The following is a 21,364-nucleotide window of genomic DNA, read 5'->3' as shown; positions in this document are numbered from 1 at the left end:
CAATTAAAATGTGATGTAATTAAAAAAAGGAAAATGCTTTCAAGCGCATGTTTACGTCCCTGTTAATCAAGAGACTTTTTCATGAATGCTAATGAGGTAATCAAAAATCTTCGCCAAAGTCCACAGGGGTGTCAGAGTGCGGGGGAGGCAATTGGGAGGCGTTACAACATTGAGGCCACCTGATTAGCTTAGCATGTCCTCCTTTGACTGTATTTACTGCTTCCGTCAAGTCACGTGAAGAATAAATCGCCACCAACGAAAATAATAGGTTCATCAACTGTACTAATAGAATAATCATAATAGTAGTACATGATATTTATAATTGCTTTGTTATTGTTGTTGCTATGAATGATATACATTATCCATACATTTATTGTAATAATGTATGGATGTATGCTAATACAAAAAAAGGACAAGTTCTAATCATTATTACAATAGATAAACAAATGATAAAAATAAAATGCATGATTCCACTGAATCTTTAGGAGAAAAGCGCCCGTCATTTGAACGCTTTTTGAGGCGCCACTTTGTGGTCTTACAACTTGTGACGTGTTATAATTCACTACTTGTCGTTCTGGCGTCGTGCCACCCTGCCATGTCACATTTTGCCAGTAAACAAGAGCATCCATCATTTCATTTTGGACAGCATCCTTTCACACCGCCTCCACTGTGGGAAAGCTTCCAGCCTGGCACCCTGGGAGGCTTGGCGCTTAGGGAACAAAACCACAAACAAACAAAAATACAAATGAATAACGTACATGTGGGAAAATGAGCTGAACTCTGTTATATGCTTACTAAGAAGGGGGGGGGGGGTAAAAAAAAAAATCATGAAACAAGTGCATGCTAGATTCTGTGACCGCTGAGAAAGAACTACAAGATAGAAAACGCTATAAATGTTTGAAAGGGGTCAGCGAGGCCACCTGCTGGTCGATAATCTTGAAGCCTCGCCTCGCCTCAATCAATACATCACTGCGGGTTTTAGTACCTCGCTTTTATGCCGCTCCACCCGGGTGAGCCAGGTTCAAAGCTCACTGAAGGCATGTCATGTCACTTACTTTCGGTCAAAACTTATGGTACTTCATGAGCGTCAGCACACACCCGCCATCATTTCAAGTTCTGCTGATTAATCCCAAATAAATCCAGCTGTTTGAGTGGGCTTTTCTTTTCTCATAAAAAAAAAAAAAAAAAGGGCATTTCAATAGGGGTGTGTAAACTTTTATATTACTCACTCTACAAGTACAAACTGCTTTAAAATGCCAAGTGAGCCCGATTAAGCCCAAATAAATTTGGGGTGTTACCCTTTGAAGTGCCTAAATTAATAAAGCTAAACGGCCATCATTTTTATTGACATTGGTTTCCTTTTGCTTTCTCCTTTACTTGAGCAAAATATTTTTTTAAATCGAGTAAACAAGAAAATAATTGCATTCATATTTTTCTTGATATTTTTTGCATTCATTGTGATAATAGATACTATATATGTGTATACTTTTTTCCTTATGTAATACTTTGTATTTAACAGAGAGTAGAGATTCACTTGCGCTGCTCCTTGTGGCACGAATCAAAACAAATCAAGATAAACATGTAGAAATGCAATTTTAATGGCCCCAAAACAACTTGCATGAGGTTATACATCCAAACGGTAACACAAGGACGGCAAGAATTCTCTCACCACAACATGGATCAATCTCAACAGTGACCTCCACTCGTAAAAATACAACTTTTTCGACATAAAAAATGGAACTTCAGGCTGACAGGAACACGCTAAACCAGCAAGTGGTACTCTGACCCCTGTCTTTTTATTTTGACAATATGTAACATTGAAATAATAATATTAAGTAATTGACATTTTTAAAAAGGACAGTGAGCATTTACAGCGAATATACAACAATTTACAAATGAAGCAACAGGTGGCGGTAAAACACCAACATTAGGCTTTATGTATCTCATTTATAAAATTGAATGTATACTTATATATATATATATATATATATATATATATATATATATATATATATATATATATATATACATACAAAATAGATGTCATTTATTTTTATAAATTGATTTATGAAAATGTAAAAAAAATACATTTATATTTTTCAAAAATATTGTAATACATATACTGGAGCTTCAAATAAAAATATATTTGGTGCAGTATTTAAGTTTATTTAAAAAATATTGTAACCTATTCACTTCTATGTATGTGCGTATAATTATCTATGTGTATATGTATCTATATATTTACATTTCGATGTGTGTTTTTTATTTTAATGTTACTTTTGTTAGAGTATTTTTATAAACGTTATTAAACAAATGATAGTATATATTTAATGTATATTGTACATTGATATATATATATATTATTATATATTAATATATTATAATTATGTATCATATTAAAATAAAATAGTGACACTTTAGTCAGAAGTTAATTTTGTCAATATTACAGGACTCGCCCCACCCTTTTTTTTTTTTTTTTTTTTAAGAGAATTTGTCGCCAAAATGGCTGCCAAAAGCAATTACTGTTCAATTTCCGTCAGACTTCTTCATGAGTCCTGTTATGATTGACATGTCCACCCAATTTCATGTCAATGAGCTTTCCACACGGCTACAAAATTCTTTCTAAGGGACCGGGTTGTGTAATCCCTCCAGCGCTTTTGAATGAGAGTTCTTGCTCCGGCCTGTCTAGGCTGCCATCCAGATGGTGAAGGACAGCAGCAGTATAGCCAAAAGGGTGATGGGGGTGGCACAGCCCAGGTAAAGCAGCACGACTGCGCCGCACAAGGCCGTAACGTACGAGCTGGTGCGACTGCAGACAATTTTCCGCACCGTCGTGCAGAACTGCGAAGAAAGAAAAACACAAGCAACAGTCACATGCATGCCAGCTGGATTTAGGTGCAGCTAGACTCCCAATAATCACTTTTTCGCACCCTGTGCGCGAGTCACCAGCGGAATTTTAAAGTGAGACTCAACTTTATCCTTCACCTTTTCCATGTGACCGCCCTCAAGCAACAACAGAATTGGCAAACATTGCGGAACAAGAAATCCTCATAAGCACAAACGTAAATACGCATTAGTAGTTAAGTGAGCTCAGAAACGTGAGTCTTTTCAATGAGGACTCTAAATTGCTGACAGTGGGTTTGAAAACGTATGCTATGTACAATGATAAATTGTGTTTGATATTGCCAAAAACATGTAGGTTAAACTAGTTTGAAACTAAATTGTTTTCATTGCGTATGAAAACGTATTTTAGGTTCATGAAAATGCATGTCCAAGTTCAGAAAAGCAAAATTCTCTTTATTTATAAAAACACGAGCACTGAGTTATAAAAGACTAAATTGTCTTCAGCATTTACAAAAAGGTTGTTTTATTGACTATTCAAAACTATTTTTGATATATATCATATATATGATATACTTCCAATATGCATTTCCAATTTGCAAAATATGAAGAAAAAAAATTCTTTGATTTTTTTTTTTTTTTCTTTTCTTATATAATTATTATAAATCTTCAAACAGATGAATCTGTGGTGCTGAACTGCGGGTATCCACTGTAGTAGAGAAAAATGTTTCTAATATCACCCGCAAAAAAAAAAAAAAAATTAAAACACCCTCTTTTTAAAATATGTTTGAAAATGTTATTTAATTACAACCCTTGTGAGGTTAAGAGGTTCAGATAATGGATGGATGGATCGATCATTTAGGGTCCACTCAGAGTGTGGGTGTGGGCCACATGCAGCCCGCGAGCCAGCTGGTTGCTTATCTCTACTCTAGATTGTCTTTGATGTTTAGCAAAACATTCATTAGGTTGGTCAAAAATGCAAATTTGCTTAGATTTCCACCATACATGTACATGAACCCCAATTGTCTGTTAGGATAGTCAGCGACTCTTAATTGTTTGAAAAATAGCCTACGGATTTATTGAAAACTGTCAATTGCCTGAATTGAATTAAAAAAAAAAAAACCTAAAAATAAAATTTAAAAAATACTATTAAAAACTAATCCTTAATACAAAAAGTAATAAAAATGTAAAACTAAAACTAATAAACGCTAAAGTCAACCAAAGCATTTAAAAATGAACAATAAAAACAAATTGAATTAAAAAAAATGTTGAAATGAAATGGAAATGAGCTACAATGACAAATTCAAAACTACTAAAACCACTGTCGACAAATGTATATTTGTTGTATCCGCAAAAGACAAGGGACGCTTGCGCGTGCCGTACCTGGTACGTCTGGTAGCTGATGGCCATGCCGTATCTGCAGTACATGACATAGTGCTCGCAGTTATACCACAGCAGGCTGTAGGCCACCGCCCCCAGCAGCTTCTCAGCCCTCCTGGCCACCTCGTCGGCGTCCAGTGGCGGCTGCTTGCACACGCCGTCCATTCGGTTCACCAGCACCCGGGACCCGTACGCAAAGTCCCGCAGCGAGTCCACTCGCACGCTGGCCGCCTTGGCCACCACGCCCAGAAGCAAGCGGTTGTTGGTCACCATCTTGGCCACGGCCGCCTTGTTGCGGGTGACCACCGGAAGAATGTCCGGGATCAGGTGGGCCACCCGGCCGTCGCCCAGGTAGATGCCAAAGTGCGTGAAGAGTGTCCGGGGCACCTCCAGGAGGTCGCCCCTCTTGTACTGGGACAGGTCGTACCCGGAGGCGGGCTCCTCCTCCTTCTTGGAGGTGGCGAAGAAGAAGCTGAGGAGCTGGTAGAGGAACATGATGGGCATGTGAGAGCGAGCCCCCACCTGGACGCTTTTATTGGGTCGCTAGGTGGGTTGGGTCGGGATTAGTGATTGGCCGCATCCCAGCGGGACTGGAAAGAAAGGAGCTTTCTCTAAGAACTCTGTGGCCGGTCTGGAATGTGAAATTGGGGATTCATTTGTAGGGAATTAAGGTCGAGGGTCCGCGTCAGGCGCAAATCCATCATTCTGAAAAAAAGGCGACGCAAGTAAACCGCTTTTGTTGGTAAACGCTCCTCAGCGTTATTCAGCACAATGCTTAAAAATACTAAAGTCAATGTAAAGGCAAGTATGTTTGGGTCACGCAATGTTTTCAGGTTTGTGAGGACTTTGTGAGAACAAATCGGTATACTTATTTCAACAGTAATTTGTCTTTGTTTGTGAAAACAAAAACCAAAGCGTTTGTTGAAGGCAAAATTGTCTTTGATCTTTACAAAAACATTACGGTAGTCATCAGTCTTCTGGAAAGCGTACATTAAATTTCTTGAAGACAACCGTGTCTTTGATGTTTGGGAAAAGCCGTGTGTTGTTTTTTGAAAGATTACATATTCTTTGCATACAAAAACGTCCATTAGGTTTGACTCATATATGTAGATGAACTCTGAATTGTTGTTGTTTATTAAAATAATGTACACTAGGTTTATCAAAGACTTGTAGATGTCAATAAAGTTTAAAGTTACGTTAGTTCAACTCAAAATTCACTTTACAAAAACGTCTTTGAGTTTTTGTGAACTTCATTTCACATCAACTTTTTTGGGGGAGAATATTTTTCAAGGTATTATAAGTCATTATGAACAAATCCTCATTGGGAAAAGGTCAACATTAGTTAGCCAATTGATAAACCGCTTTGGTAGTTGAACTCCTGCCATCATGACTTGGCACCTTTGAGTCATCCAGAGAGACTTCAAAACACGTACTTTAAGTTTAATGGAGACTACGTTGTTTTGATGTTCACTCAAATATGGATCTTAAGATTGAAGTCAAAAATGGGGATGTTAAAGTTTGTTGACGGTGACACTGGCTTTGAACTTTGTGGAAACGTGCGAAAAAATGGAAACATAACTTTGATGGCTTTGATGCTAAAGAAAAAATTGGTTATGTCAAGTCCTAAAATAATTGGTTGAAGACATTTTCTTTCTTTAGAAAATCACACCCAAATCAACAATCATAAAAAATAATCTTTTTATTATTTACACATTTTTACACAACAACAAAAAAAGGCACTTTAGTGAAATAAGCTGGTTATTGTCATTAGAGGGAAAGGGAAGGAAATTAGACACTTCTAAGGCACTTGGTCAATTCTAAACATAGGCCAAGAGTCTACAGGAATTAACCGGCCATCCACAGAGTAAAGGGGATAAGAATTGTGGGTAATGTAGTTGAGGTGGCCATGCCGCCAAAGAGCATGGAGATGATTCCCAGAATTCCCGTCACCAGGATGCTGCGTCGATCTCTGATCACCCATTTTATGCACTCGCAAAACTGGAGCGGGAACAAAAAAAAAACATTGATTATTGTTTAAAATTGGAATACTACTCATTTCAGTATAGTTCCTTGCCACCAGGTTGCCACAAGAGAGTGGCAAAGCACTGATTTTGTATAACTGAAGCTTCTCAACTAAAAAAAAAACAAACAACAAACAAAAACAAATAAATATTGGACAAAAAAATGAATCCATGTGTGCTGAACCTCAAGTATGCCGGGGTGTATAATGTTCGTAATTCCCCCCCCCCCCAAAAAAAAATGTTTGAAAAAAATATTGTGTTTGCTGTAATGTCTTATTTTGCGGATCCAATCAATAATGTCATTGATCGATCAGCAAATTATGGCATTACAACCAATCACATAAAATGCAAAATACCTGCAGATCCGATCAGATTTGTGTGAAGTCCAGTATATATCGGCAATAAGCATTTTCCATGAAAAATGAGGGTCAACCCCCACAAAACAATGAATAAAATATATAAAATATTGAAAAATGTTTTTAAAAATCTGCAATTACCGGTAGGCCACTCTACGAGTATCCGCGGGTCTATCGACCCCCGCTATTCGCGGATAATTGGCCCTTGAATAGCGGAACTCTGCGTATAATTGACATTCACTGAAATGCATTAGGGGTAAAAACAAAATATAAAATTGGGGGGGGGATCCGCAAATATATGAATCTGCGAATATACGGGGGTCGCCTGTAGTTACCTGTTCAGTCTGCCGGCTCGCGGCGCGTCCGTATCTGCAGTGGGTGACGAAGTGCTCGCAGTTGTTCCACAGCAGACTGTACGGGAAGCTGCCGAGCAGCGCCTCCGCCCGGTCGGCCACCTCCTCCGCAGGCAGCGCCTTGGTCCCCTTCGCCGCCCCGACCACCAGGCCAGCTCCATCCGTGCGGTTGACCAGGATTCGGGAGCCGTAGGCGAAGTGCTCCAGGCTGTCCACACGCACCGTAGCGCGCCGGAACAAACATCCGGCGATCAGCCGCCAGTTGGTCACCACCGTGGCCAAGCGCCGCTGGTCGTCGGTGAGCGCCGGTAGGATGTCCGGGATGAGGTGCGCCACCCGGTCGCCGCCCAGGTAGACGCCGAAGTGGGTAAAGAGCGTGCGGGGTACCTCGAGGAGGTCGCCCCGCTGGAGAAGCGGAGGAGGCGGCGGCGGTGGTGATGAGGCTCCCCGGAGTTGGGTGGGACGCTCGTGCGCATGCGTGGAGCCGAAAACCAGCACTTTGAGCTTGCAGAGGAGAGCAAGTTTCTCCACAAGGAAGGCGAATAAGTTGATCATGGTGACTGTCGTTCACATTGCTTCTGATGAGCGCCTTTTATTAGTAACGAGGAGGAGTAGCCCTCCTTTCACATCCAGCCCACCGAGACCTTTTCATCACGTGTGTGTGCGTGTGTTTTTTTTTTTGTTTGTTGGGAATTTGCAGCACATGCACACAAATAAGATTAAAGCATAAAAGTCACGTTTGGCTTGATTCTTGCAAAAATGTAACCCCCACCCCGCCCCACTGCCCATAAATAAAACATGTGTGCACGACCATTGCGGAATATTCCATTGCCCCATCTGTGCCAGAATAACAAGGATGGTTGTAACCAGGCAAAAGAATGATATTACATGTAATTTCACGGTCTAACTTTGTCGTAAAAACATTAACTGTGCAGGCTGTGCTGGAGGTCTTTTTTTTTTTTTTAATAACTGTCATTCAATTGTACAAAGAAGTTAACCTTTTTTGCGTTTCGATAGTTAAGAATTTTACCGGAGTACCGTATTGACTTTATAAAACAAACAAAATTGCAACCCTATTAATATTTAGGGGAAGATATGACTGAATTTTGGTACAGCACCACCTCGACGTATTACAGAAGCGTGGAACTGCCAATGTGCAGTGAATATATTTGACGGGCAAAGTTTGAACATATTTGCAAGTACGTTTGAAAGTATTTGCAAATACGCTAGAACATATCATAGGCTAAATGCTAAAAACGTAAATATATGTATATATATACATATCTATATGTATATATATATATAGATATATATAGATAGATATATCTATATTATCAACATAGGTTGATAAATAAATGTGTATATATGTTTGTGCATATAAGTGTGTGTGTGTGTATATATAGCTATATGTATATATATAGACTTGTGCAATTTTTAGCATTTGACCTACATTATACCATCCATCCATTTTCCAAAGCGCTTATCCAATACGTTTGAAATTTAAGTAAGTAAACATTCCTTGTTCATAATTTTTATGACTAATTATGTCTGCAGGGCATGATTTCCGTTTGGCATGTTTTCCCCATAATGCCACGGTGTATTGACTTTCACAATTTGTGATACAATACAGCAAAACATTTCAAATGAATAAAATGTAATTGACAAAAATGAAAACAAAGGACATTTTTGCAATATAGTTAGGTTTGTAGATTTATATATGTAATCTATAGTTTGTTAGTTTTAAAAAAAAAAAAAAACATTTTTTTTCTTATTTTATTTCGTTAACAATTTTTTTTTAATTTTATTTTAAGTTCAATAGTTTTTGTTAACTATAATAACCGTGGTCCACTGTAACCCTACCAAATAACACTAGCTTCAACTGCACCTTCAGAATTAATCCAAGGACGCATGCATGCATACCCATACATATTTTTATTTCCAATACAATGTATACTGGACATTTTCATTGTAATTTACTTTGTAATAACTGTGACCTTTTAGGTAGCTAAAACCCAACTCACTCAATATGTGCGTCAGCTCCCCAGACCTCAAGTGAAGTATTTGCAAGTAAACTAAATGAAATATGCAATTATATTTCCACAGACGTGACGGAAGAATTCACAAACAGTCTTGCACATCTGCACTCACTCAAAGCGCTTTCATGTTTACGCGGTGTCATATTGCGTTCCCCGCTCATAAAACATCACTTGTTTCTTTTCATCTGATAGCTTTTCCTAAGAGAAAAATGTGGGAAAAAACATTTTGGATTGTTTGTCTTCTGTCAGAATTGTGCTAAATGGATCAATTTTATGAACGTAAGGGTCACTGACACATCTTTGTTACTCAAAGATGCCTTGAATAGAAAATGCCAGCCCCCAATCCATAAACACAATCATACCATACCAAACTATAACCAAGCCTGGTACGATACTTTTTTTTAGGACGATTTATTAAGGAACTATCCCGATAAACGATATTATCATTGTTGTTTCTTTATGCCACTGTTACAACGCCATCAAATCATAAACACAACATAAAACAAAGAGAATGACACATTTTATTTGAAGTGGACCTTCTGGTCTGGACTAAAAATTGATTGATTGACATATATTTAAAATCACATAGCCTCTGCTAATAATGCTAGCGTAAGATGCCACAGGCGCACAGGTTAACAATTAGCATCTAAGTGGCAGTGTCGTTAGCCTTTCAAGTCAAGTCCAAATTTGTGTTTACAATAAAATGTTCTTCGCATTCCCACTAATCCAAACACGGTATACTGATTAATATTATATTTGTGCACTATGAGTTTAGCAGCAAAATCCACCTGTTTTTATCAATCTCTGTGGCGGCCATTTTGCCACTTGCTGTCGACTGAAAATTACATCACAGTTGCTCAGATCACCTGTTTTCTGGGTTTGGTCATGTGATGTTCGCAAGCTGAGCCGAGGGAATATTGTGTTTAGACTAGTAGTGCCTCATTGAATACAATATTGTAAAGAACATTTTTGACTTCCACTTTAAGCAACACATATTTGAACACGTAACAACACGTGTAGACAATATAATAGCAACAGTCATATATTCTTTATCTTCTGCAAAAAAACAACTAATACTACTGCTGTACTGACAAGCCGAAAAAGGAGCTGATTCTCCAGTGCAGTATATCTGTCTTCTACTGCCCCCAGTGGCCAAGGTGTACACACCATAATGAGTAGTACAATGTGCATTGAATGAGGAAGTGTGGCAAAAACGGTTTAATTCTGATTAACTCTAATTATAACCACAACCTTATCCCCAAACCCAAAGGTGGGCATTTTACTCAAGTTTGCCGGTCCGTCATTCGTCATCCGCCAGTTGCCAGGGTACCCGGCCGTCATTCGTAAGTCCGTCGTTTTTTTGTGGTGAACTGAATTGCAAGTGTCAGTCCGTCAATCCGCCAGTCAGTCTGTCATGTAAGTCAGTTAGTCCGTCAGAAAAAGGGACGTCCATCAGTTACAGCCTGACGGATCATAACCTTAAATCTAATCTCTATAAAAACTGCTTGAAAAATGAATGCTCAGAAAACCCAGACTGAAACCAGAAAACTAATCTCCATAAAAACTGCTTGAAAAATGAATGCTCAGAAAACCCAGACTGAAACCAGAAAACTGCACCCAGCAGTCATCCTCTCTGTTGCATCCACTGAGCCGACAGGAACAGACTGGAATGGGAATGAGGATGAGGAGGGAAGGTGGGAGGAGGAGGAGGAGGATGGCTCCAAGATGCACTTCTCTCAAAGCCGTGAAAACATTCCTTTTGTCCAGATTAGCCCAATCCTTTTTGCTATGTACGACACGCTCATCATTTGTCCCCACAAAAGCAACCACAAGCTCTGCTCAGTGCTTGTTGACCCACATACTGTAGAGTCCCTCAGGGATCAGTGGTCCGTAGTTTGGGGGTCCGCAAAATGTGCTATGTGGTATCGGAGCTGGGCATACCGCCTGGGTGAAGCACCGGTTCGCCTATGAGGGTTTTGCTCATTTTGTACACTGATAAACGATTGACGGGAAACTTTAAAAAATAGCCGAACTAAGCATAGTCGAAAGCTCATTTCTTCTTCTTCTTCAGTAGAAACAATGCAGTATTTATTTGAAGAGAAGGATGGGTTTTTTGTTTTTTTTTTGTCAGGAAAAAAATGAACAAAAAAGTCATTAAAAAGTATCTTTTTTTTTGTTTTTGTTTTTTTTACACAGTTTACACACTGTCCTTTATAGTTAGGGCAGATCAAGTTACATTTTTTGTTGTCTTTCGATTTTTCAGATCAGATCAAGAACTATATTTTGAGTTATTGGCAGTTTTCGTGCATTTGCTTCGTGGCCAAGTGGGGCAGCGACCCCCCCCCACCACCACCACATGCAAGCATACTGTGTCAGAGGTTAAAGTATGGGGCTAGCCTTAATGTGAGCTCTTTAAACGTGTTGTTGTTGTTTTTAGCTCGCCACAGGGGTGGGACAACAAAGCGTGAACAAGAGGCTTTTTCTCTGGCCATCACGCCACCTTCAGCTGAGCAGACTTAGCTTAGCTTAGCTTAGCTTATCTTAGCTTAGCTTAGTGTCTGCGACCGACAATTGAACCTGGAGGCGGCCATGCGGGCCAACCTTTGCCCCGCTTGTCCCAAGCAGGAGACTTGCACCGAGAGGTTGCACACTTTAGAAAAGTGGTTCACAGTCAGAGTGCGCGAGAGGTAGTTTCCAATTTGCATATTTTTAAAAAAAATTCATAAAAGTGTGTCAATACAATATTCAAAACCAATGAGTCCTTTCTACCTTAGTTTTCAGGCCATTTAAAAGCTCTGATTTGATTGTGACTTATCATCAAATAACACCCCCCCCCCCAAAAAAAAAGGGTTATGCTGTATTGTTATTGCCTGTGGTTGCCACAAGATGCCGACAAAAACGTGCTTTTGTCTTACTGAACCTCCTCAACTCACTTCAGCACCAAGATGCCACCAGATGTAGCTAAAAAACAAAAAAAAATCTCTGCTCAAGCCAAAAGGTTAGCGAACCCCCACTTTAGAATTCCTGCACGGTACGTCGCTAACCTGAAGTTGATGAGTCGGCGGCGTGTTTTGGCCTCGCTGACGCTTGAGTCAACAGTGGAGGCGTGCGGCTGGGAGCTTCCAGGTTCAGCCAAAAGTTAGGAAAGGCACCCTGGCACGGACGGAGACGCTTTCCATCTGCTGCGGGCTCACAAAGAGGCCAGTTCACTGAAAGTTCAACAGTGTTTAGGTCCGCCCGCCGGTTCATGCTCGGGTCGCTCTTCAGGCTTTGCATCCGTCTTCTCCTCCGGCCTGGGTGTCATAAAAGCAGGTCACGCAGAGGGAAGGCCAAGGTAGGATTCAGCGCACAAAGTCAACATGAGGCCAATGTGCCACACTGCTTGTTTTGGGGTGCGTTCAACAGCACTTTTGTACCGGATGTGCTCGTCTCAAAAAGGCAGCGGAGGGGGAAAAAATGTGGGGGTGTTTTTCTGAAAAAGGCAGACTTTTCTTTCGGAGAAACACCTCCGTATTTTTTTAAGCAAAAGAAAGTTGTTGTTTTTTTAAATGTGTTATTAAAATGTAAAAAGAAATAAGTAAAAACAAAGCATGATGTGCAGACAAGAATAAAGAGTATTTTTTTGTTTTTAGTGTAGATATCACTTTGTTTTTAGGAATAATTGTTCTTAATTTTGGGGGGAGGAGGGGATAATTGTATTTTTAAAAAGAGAAAGAACTCAATCTTCAGTCATTTTTGGGGTGCAGGGGGCATGGGAAGTTGGAACATATTCGTCTCAGTCAGGGGAATCCATCGTCTTCACTTTCTTGGAGTGGAACTCCCACTTGTGGTTTCACCTTACACTGCAATCAAAATACGCACTGGACAGTGTACTTGCATTCAAAACCTTTAGCAACCGGATGGGCAGTTTCTCAAGTAGTCATACTACACTGATTAAAAAAATATTTTCCCCAAAACATTTTTATTTTACATGAAGTCACAAAAAATGTTTCAAGTCATATTTTGGGCGCGAAAAAAAATCTAAAAAATGACAAAAGTTGAAGTATGACTTTTCCGGAAAAATGTCACAATATTACGATAATACTTAATATTCTAATAAAAGTTGCATTTTATTCAAGAAAAATGTTTCAATACAAAAAAACAAACAAAAAACAAGGGGAAAAAATGTTGTTTTTTTCAAACTGAAAAATCATTTTTATTTGAAAACATTGCATTCTCTCAAACGAAAAAAATCTTAATCTCACAATTTTTGGAGGGACAGTGTCACACTCATACCAAAGTATTGGAAAAAAAAAAAAGTAATTTATTCAAAAGAAAATGTTTATTTTTCCAGAATTTATAACTATTTTATTTTGAAAAAGTAATTTACATATTTTTTTCATTTTTAATACTTCCTTTCACTCTATTTGTCATTACCCTATGTTTCTATAAAGTACAATATTGTAGAGTGCTATTTTTCTCATTAAGAGAACACATTTTAAAAGTGTTTTGTTGTCTCAAGGCACCATAGCTTCTTTGATCTATCGACAGCTCCATGTGTTTTTTGGGGGGGCTTCAGCAGGGTTAAAAACCTTTTTTTTTTCTTTTTTCTTAATCTATTCATTAATTTATGAGTTTTAAAAGTGACGATGAAACAGAAGGTTGAGCATCTCTCAATTATTTAGCAATTGTACAAGGAACATCCAACACAGTCAAATCTGGGAAATGATCCGAGTGGACGTTTGAGTCATGGTCAGTGCGCGTGTGTTTGTGTGTGTGTTTACGTTTGTACCTCTCATCAAACACCCCACACAGGACCTTGTCCCCGATAAATATACGGTGGCCACGAGTGGAAGAGCTTCACACTCAGCGAAAAGGACCAAGACCAGGTCGCAAAATGGCTTCCTCACTGGTGGTCCACGCCGGGCTCGTACTGCTTTTCTCCATGGCGTCTGCAGTAAGTTGAAAAGCAAAAACTTTCAATCGTTCTCGCAAAAATTCGCCTCTTGTCAAAACAAAACCTGACTGTATTTTTAAAAGATTTCGAAGAAATTGAGGGTATTTTTTTGTGCTCAGAGAAATATCTTTTCTGAAAATAAATGACTTCAATTTTGTAAATTGCAATTTTCCCCCCTAGAAAAAGATAACTTTTTGTTTTTCTCGAAAAACATTTTCTTGAAATAAGATAAAACTTTCACGGAAAAGTATTATTTAAAAAAAGTTTTTATTCTTGATTGTAACAGTTATTGTAGCTTTTCTTTGAGGAAAATTTGTTTTTTCAAACCAATTTTTTAAACTTTTTTTTTTTAAATAAGCCCTTTTTTCATGATAATCAAGATTTTTTTTTTCTTAAGAAAAATGCTCTCATCTAGGAAGTTGTATAGCATTTCAGAAAAATTAAAAAAAAGACTTCCTCGAAGAAAAAAAAATGGAGAAATATAAGAAAAAAAAAAGTTAGAAACTTGTCAGAATATGAATTTTGACTTTCCATGAATACATTTTATCATAAAATATTTTCCCTATACATAAATATGCATAGGTTTTTTTACTTTTAAAGGGATGACTTTTTCTCATAAAATTTCCGTTTTACAAAAACATTGACTTTTCCCACCATATATTTTTTAATTTTTCATGAAAAAATATGACTTTTGAAGCTTGACTCTGAGGAAAAGAGTGACAATAACCGCAGAGAACAGCAAATGGAACAGGGAAGTACTACTCTTCCTCAAACTCCCCGGAGATCCCTTTATCTTTTGTTGTTGTTTTTTTTTTTTTAGCAAATCCGAGGAGACAACATCGCCGTCAAAAACGACAACAGCATGACGTGCCACCCCAACGACGCCTTTGTGAGTACGCGTCCAAATCCGTCCGGCGGCTCTCAAACTGTCGTCACCGTCACCAATGTGCTGGGTCGACGTTGCAGGGCAAGTATTGTCCCACTACGTGCGGCGTGGCTGACTACATGCACCAATACACGTCCAGGGCCCACGAGCATCTGGACAATATGCTAACCCAGTTGGAGAGCATCAACAACCGAACGCAGGGAGCGCAAGAACGGGTCATCTACATGAAAGACAGCATCCAAACGGTCCAGAAGAACATCCAGCCCGGTAGGTTGCTCATCTTCCTGTCAAAGTAAACATAAAACAAAAAGGGAATTACATATGGTGTATTTAAAGCAACCACATACCCAGCACTACCTGAATGCTAACATACAATGGGAAACTCCTTAGGCATACAGGCTAACAATTAGCATTCAAAGATTTTAAACATTTTCACTTCTGAAAACCAGGCAAAATAAGGGGTGTAGTTGTTACACTTTAAGCAACAGAAATCTAAATACTAGCGGTGCAATAGCACATAACAATAGACACAGGCATTTGTTCTTTATCCTCTGCAAAGAACGACAAAAACGATAATACCAATTTTCTTGCAACTTATCCATTATCAAATATCATGATAGAGTGATAAGGTAAGAATGGCTACATTGAGAAAAAAAAAAAAATCTGCCATCAGGTAAGGGAACCATTGCCAGGTTGTTAATGTCACTGGCGTCGGGCGGAGTCCTTGTACTTCCAAAACCATCACTTTTCAGGAGACCCCCAAAAAGTCATGTTTAATCAACCATTAACTTTGCATCATCAAATAGCACAACATGTGCTCATAGAGACGGTTTTGTTTATTTTAATGTTAAGTCAGATTCTTCTAGTCGGTTGTTGATGTTAAATAAGGCTTGTGTTTGTTTGCTGATCACCCACGCTAGATGGTTTGTCAGAGACATGGACGACACTATCATCTGCTTACAGTAGGCAATTAACGCCCTGATAACAACGAAGGAGGTCATCTATGTCCGTTGAAAACAGTAGTGGACCTAAAACGGATCCCTGTATGCCAATATAATGGTGTATCATACTGTATTGTTATCTCTCAGGGTACAGTATTGATTCACGCTGGGAATTGCAGTATTTATTTATTTTTTTTAGATGATACATATATATATATATATATATATATATATATATATATATATATATATATATATATATATATATATTATGCTACAATATGATATTGCTCTCATGTGGTACACTGGACCGATCATTTTCTGGATTGAACAATGACCAGTGCAGAAATGTCACGATTAAACATGGCATACTTATCTTTGTAGATGTCTACTTCCAAAAGTCGTCCAATATGCTGGAAGACATCATCCGCTTTGAGAGGACCATCATAGAACAAGAGAAGCAAATATTGTAAGTTGACTAAACACTACTTTTGTGTTTGTTTCGTTGGTACACCAAACATTTTCACTTTGGCAAATAAGGCAAAATAAGGGGTGTAGTGTGAGGATGACGTACGGTGTTGTTTTTTTTTTTTGTTTTGTTTTTTTATTTAAAAAATATTCACCTAGATTTTTCAATTTGGGTAAAAGTGCAACATAGGCTAGAACTACATCATTCCTTCTCCAAAATAACTCTGTTATATATATATATATATATATATATATAGAACATTTGAACCTGGCCCCATGCCACAAATGTTTAACTAGACAGTGGAAAGAAACAGAATAAAAAAATACAAAATAAAACAAAAGTTTCCCCCAAATATTTTTCTCTCGATTTTTCATCACCATTCAACATAGCACTACTTTATCTTCCCTCCATTATAACTCTGAGATATTATATAACATTTGAACCATGTTCCACCTGTAGCATGCTGCTAATATCAACAAGACTATAGAACCAAATCAAAAACAATATTCAATATTTTTTTTAGGTGGGATTTTTATTATTTGTGGGATTTAAAAATTTTTTTTTTGGGGGGGGGGGGGGGGGGGGCATTTTAAAATGTGTACCTACATTTTTACTGGGGCCAAAGTGCAATTTAGCACCACTTCGCTCCGGCATGGGTTATTCTCGAACATTTGAAGCTGAGGTCATGGCCCTCTGGTGATTTCACATCACCGTCACAGCGAACTGGATGATATGGTCGCCGCCAACGAGAGGAGGATGGCAGACTTGAAGACGCTCTCCATTCAGCTGCAGAAGACGTGCAGCGAGCCCTGCAAGGACAGCGTTGAGATTCAGCCCATCACTGGAACAGGTAAACACACACCCACACACACACACACAAAATGACCTTTAGATTGTTTCCCAACATATGTCCCCTTCAGTGTTTAGTCAGAGCCAGCAAAAGTCAACACGCTACATCGGTGGAAGGTAAACAGATGGGATTCGTCGCAAGCGCTCGGCTTTGAAGTGGCCGTGACAAACACGCTGTACTTTATAACTGTTTTAAAACCGATCTAATTAAGTGTGTTACTAGTATTCAGTATGTTATTAAATACGGTATGTGTTTGCAGCATGTTAAAAGAGCCAATTCAAAGGCAAGAATTCAATTGTAGATTATATTTTTACCCCCAAGGAACATTTATTTGACAAATGAGTCACTCAGTCACTTATTTACTTACTTGCTTGCTTATTTACTTACTTATAATAATTATTTATGTTTTATTTTTGTATTTGTGTACTGCGTATTAATGCTCAAGCTCAAGAAAAAAGACAGCACTTGTGTTTGTGATATGTCAAAAGAGGCCACAACCCATTATCAACTCAAGAGAAAATTTGAATAAATTCTTGTTTTATTATTTTTTTTAATGCTGTGCATTAGTGCTACATGAATTACCAATTTGCAAACAGCATTTTTTTTTTTTAAATGGAATAGCCAATATATTGTCGCTGTCCTGTGAAAAACACTTATCTCCAATTTTGGAAACTTTTTTGTATGTTTTACTTTAATGCGATGTCTGTGACGCGGAAACATGATTCATGTAAAAATAAGAAAATGACAAAAAAATGTGTTTTTCACATGATCGAGACGATATACTGTCTTTCTATGTCTAACATCATTTGAACGTGTTAGTACAAGATACTACATACAGCACTAAAAATGACCTTTCCTAACCAAACAGGAAGTGTCCTGGCTGGTCTAATGTTTCATATTTTAAGGCACAATGACTACATAACGTTTTTTTTGTTTTTTTTTTGGTTTTTTGTTGTTTTTTTTTGCACTAGATTGCCAGGATATCGCCAACAAAGGTGCCATCGTCAGCGGTATTTACTACGTCAAACCGGCCCAAGCTACGCAACAGTTCCTGGTCTACTGCGAGATTGACAACTTTGGGCGCGGCTTCACAGTCATCCAGAGGGTTCGTATCTTCCCAAACTGTCCTGCTTGGTGGAAATGTACCCCGCAACTATGGCAATACCCCAACATATAGGTGCTGAAAAACACAACGGCAAAAGCTGGATAATTTGGAACTCTTTCAAACCGAAATACGTACCAGCTCAATGTTGAAGTGCCAAAATATTGATTTTTAATAATATTGTTTCCAAAGAAGTAGATAGTGTACCAAAACAAAATGTACTGTTTGGTGAAAACCGTATTACGGCGACAAAACCCCAGTGTTAAAAAGCACGACAGTACGGGTTAGGATATATTGGAGCCTTGATGAAACCAAAGTATGTATCGCCTCAATGAAGGAACACCAAAAAGAGAGAAGATACAAAAGAACTTTAATTTTGTCCCTTTACAGCTTTTGAAAAATAAAAAATACCCCAGCCAAACTGTAGGTTTGATAGGAGTAGGATATTTTGGAATCTTTTCAAACCAAAACACAGTATGTATCACCTTCATAAAAGTGCCAAACAGACGCAAGTTCTCTTATTTTGGTCCCGTCATGACTTTTCACAAAACAAATGCAGCTGAAGTACGTACGATGCCAAGCTGACCCGAAGTGTACGGCTTGGTGGAAATGTCATATGTCATACTGTCAATAGACCAATGTAAAGGTGCCGAAAAAGCCAAACGATACAAGTGGGCTGTTTTGGAACCCTTGAGGAAGAAAAATTTGTATCACAATCACTTTCGACGACAGAAATGACAACGGAAATGGAACCGACAGAACCTAAAGGGTGCCGGGTATGGTCGGACCGCACCGATTGGTTCGATCCCGTCGCACCGGTGATTCGGCTGCGCCATTCGAATTTGCGAATGCCCAAATGAGCATCTTTTATCGCATCCGCAGAGGCGTGATGGTAGCGTGGACTTCCATAAGGACTGGATCCAGTACAAGGAGGGCTTCGGCTACCTCTCCCCCGATGACAGCACCGAGTTCTGGCTCGGCAACGAGAAGATCCACCTGCTGTCCGTGAGCGGTAGCATCCCAATGGTGCTACGGATAGAGCTGGTCGATTGGGAGGGCAACAAAAGGTACGCCCCCCCCCACCCCCACCGACCCTGACAAACCACATAATGCCACAAATTGAAAAATACAGATGCTTCCCAACTTATAAACAAACACTTTTCCTTCCGGAAAGCTGCCCGCACTTGAATAGTTTGTAAGTTATTATGCCATTTTTCTCATGTCACTATGTTGTTCATTTCAAAATTTAAAGACAACATTCCAGAGCCATAAGTGGAAAAACAGTGACATAGAGAGAGCATTGAAAAAAATAATAACACTTGTAAGGCATTGTAAACATCTCTCTACCGTGCTATTTGTGGTACAATGCACAGACATTTTTGGGGGGTAAAGCCATTATCGGTGGCATCGAACAGAAGTGAAAAATGTGAAAAAAAAACAACTAAATGCACGACATTATCCTCCACCCCAAGCACCAACAATGTTGTCTGGATAAACTTCAAAACTTTTTAAACAGTTTCAATCTTTTTTTTTTTTTTTTTTTTTAAGATTATTTACAATCATTTTGTACTGGTAGTTTTAGGCTACAAAAATTGCAGGGGGAAAAAAAACAACTTGGAGTGTCAATACTCTTTTTTTTTTTTTTATGGCCCCTGTGAGTCACCCCGCACGAACCAACCGCCCCACACACGAACACGATGACAAGTAACGCGAGTGCAAACACACGTCTCCTCCGGGCGTCCCTCCCAGGCACGCCGACTACGCCATGTTCCGGGTGGCGCCGGAGGCGGACATGTACCGCCTGACCTACGGCTACTACTTCGGCGGCGACGCCGGCGACGCCTTCAACGGCTTCGACTTTGGCGACAACCCCAGTGACAAGTTCTTCACGTCGCACAACGGCATGCAGTTCAGCACCTTCGACAAGGACAACGACAAGTACGACGGCAACTGCGCCCTGCAGGACGGCTCCGGCTGGTGGATGAACCGGTGCCATGCTGCCCACTTAAACGGCAAATACTACGAGGGTGGGTGACCTTTACACCGCAGTTCGAAAAAGTAGTCGCGCTCTGTACTTCGCACGACTTTAGTGATAGTTCTAATCCGGATCCTTTGAATTGGATCGGTTTTAGCGTATTTCTCTAAATACAAGGCGATGTGGCCTTTTCCTTGCAATTTTGGACATCCCTCGTCCTAAACGGCGCTCTTCACACAGGCGGGCGGTACACCGAGAAGGACACCGGCGAGTTTGGCTATGACAACGGCGTCATCTGGGTGACGTGGCACAACCGCTGGTACTCCATGAAGGAGACCACCATGAAGATCATACCCGTAACGCGCATCGCGGCAAATGGCGGACAGCAAGCAGGTGTGAAGCAGTTTGGAGTGGTTTGAAAAAAAAAAAAAAAAAAAAAAATCACTATAAAGGAATGCTCTTGTTGTTGATCATCATTGTTTGGAGCGCCAAATAAAGTTTTGTTTTTGCCCCCATACTTGACCCTCCGAAATCATTTGCCCATCCTCAGGTGGATGCTCGCGACCAAAGATGTTTAGCCTTCTCTGCGTAAACAGTTTGCACTGAGATTTTCTTGCTGCTATTGATCATGTTCACTCTCTTCCATAGCTCTCCGATCAATATTGTGTGATGTTCAGTTTCTGTTGAGTTTCATTCAGAAGGAACTGAGTTTGTTGATGTCCATCTTTTTTTTTCCCGATTCACATATCACACGATTGATGTTTTTTGTTTGTGTAAAAAAAAAAATGTCTGTACCAGCCTACTAAATATAGTGGCAAATAGCTTTGTGGGCATCTCTTGATTTGGTTAACCATTAATTGGCAAACATGAGTTAGTACAAAGAGGACAGCAAACTTTGAACTCACGACTGACAAATGAACCCCCCCAAAATATCAGGAATAATTAACTGGGGTTCTGTGATAAACATTTGCCCAATTAATTGGTTGTTAAAAATCATTTAAAAAGTAATAACAAAAGTAATCAATATTTTTGCGATTTTTAAAATTCACTTTATAGGCCATTAAATCTCTCTTCTTCAGAGATGGGCCTGCGAGTCAGCAGCCCGATAAAACAGCTCCACTATTTTTGCTTTTTTCCTTATATGTATATGTATATATATATATATGTATGTATATATGTGTATATATATATATATATATATATATATATATGTGTGTA

The 21,364-nt window shown here is 39.1% G+C and overlaps 3 protein-coding genes across 3 annotated transcripts; 1 reads left to right on the top strand and 2 right to left on the bottom strand.

The window, feature by feature from the left end:
* Window positions 1–1,574: 1,574 nt before the first annotated feature.
* Window positions 1,575–4,740, bottom strand: LOC147146425 (lecithin retinol acyltransferase-like). Its single transcript, XM_086033150.1, has 2 exons — window positions 4,225–4,740; window positions 1,575–2,841 (listed from the first exon to the last, which is right to left on the bottom strand). Exons 1-2 carry the CDS (start codon window positions 4,723–4,725, stop codon window positions 2,686–2,688), a joined length of 657 nt encoding a protein of 218 aa, XP_085889276.1. The 5' UTR covers window positions 4,726–4,740; the 3' UTR covers window positions 1,575–2,685.
* Window positions 4,741–5,902: 1,162 nt separating this feature from the next.
* On the bottom strand, window positions 5,903–7,700 carry LOC147146424 (lecithin retinol acyltransferase-like). Its single transcript, XM_086033617.1, has 2 exons — window positions 6,934–7,700; window positions 5,903–6,219 (listed from the first exon to the last, which is right to left on the bottom strand). The coding sequence occupies exons 1-2, from the start codon at window positions 7,504–7,506 to the stop codon at window positions 6,067–6,069; spliced, it is 726 nt and encodes a 241-aa protein (XP_085889743.1). The 5' UTR covers window positions 7,507–7,700; the 3' UTR covers window positions 5,903–6,066.
* Window positions 7,701–13,781: 6,081 nt separating this feature from the next.
* Window positions 13,782–20,663, top strand: fgg (fibrinogen gamma chain). The gene is made up of 9 exons (XM_086033149.1): window positions 13,782–13,923; window positions 14,744–14,812; window positions 14,890–15,076; window positions 16,135–16,219; window positions 16,939–17,069; window positions 18,041–18,174; window positions 19,054–19,238; window positions 19,921–20,198; window positions 20,387–20,663. Exons 1-9 carry the CDS (start codon window positions 13,864–13,866, stop codon window positions 20,563–20,565), a joined length of 1,308 nt encoding a protein of 435 aa, XP_085889275.1. The 5' UTR covers window positions 13,782–13,863; the 3' UTR covers window positions 20,566–20,663.
* The last annotated feature ends 701 nt before the right edge of the window (window positions 20,664–21,364 follow it).

Source organism: Filicampus tigris, chromosome 6, assembly GCF_054856515.1.
Source record: "Filicampus tigris isolate MCC_2025a chromosome 6, RoL_Ftig_1.0, whole genome shotgun sequence".
Classification (NCBI taxonomy): domain Eukaryota; kingdom Metazoa; phylum Chordata; class Actinopteri; order Syngnathiformes; family Syngnathidae; genus Filicampus; species Filicampus tigris.
The sequence above is the reverse complement of the archived record's forward strand: the minus strand, read 5'-3'. Positions and strand labels throughout refer to the sequence as shown.

Excerpts from the sequence above, each read along its gene's own strand:
- LOC147146425 (XM_086033150.1), bottom strand. The coding sequence starts at position 4,725 with ATGCCCATCATGTTCCTCTACCAGCTCCTCAGCTTCTTCTTCGCCACC. Across the intron at positions 2,842-4,224 it reads TCAGCTACCAGACGTACCAG|TTCTGCACGACGGTGCGGAA; the intron begins GTACGGCACGCG and ends CTTTCTTCGCAG.
- LOC147146424 (XM_086033617.1), bottom strand. The coding sequence starts at position 7,506 with ATGATCAACTTATTCGCCTTCCTTGTGGAGAAACTTGCTCTCCTCTGC. Across the intron at positions 6,220-6,933 it reads CGAGCCGGCAGACTGAACAG|TTTTGCGAGTGCATAAAATG; the intron begins GTAACTACAGGC and ends TTCCCGCTCCAG.
- fgg (XM_086033149.1), top strand. The coding sequence starts at position 13,864 with ATGGCTTCCTCACTGGTGGTCCACGCCGGGCTCGTACTGCTTTTCTCC. Across the intron at positions 13,924-14,743 it reads TTTTCTCCATGGCGTCTGCA|CAAATCCGAGGAGACAACAT; the intron begins GTAAGTTGAAAA and ends TTTTTTTTTTAG. Across the intron at positions 18,175-19,053 it reads GCTTCACAGTCATCCAGAGG|AGGCGTGATGGTAGCGTGGA; the intron begins GTTCGTATCTTC and ends TCGCATCCGCAG.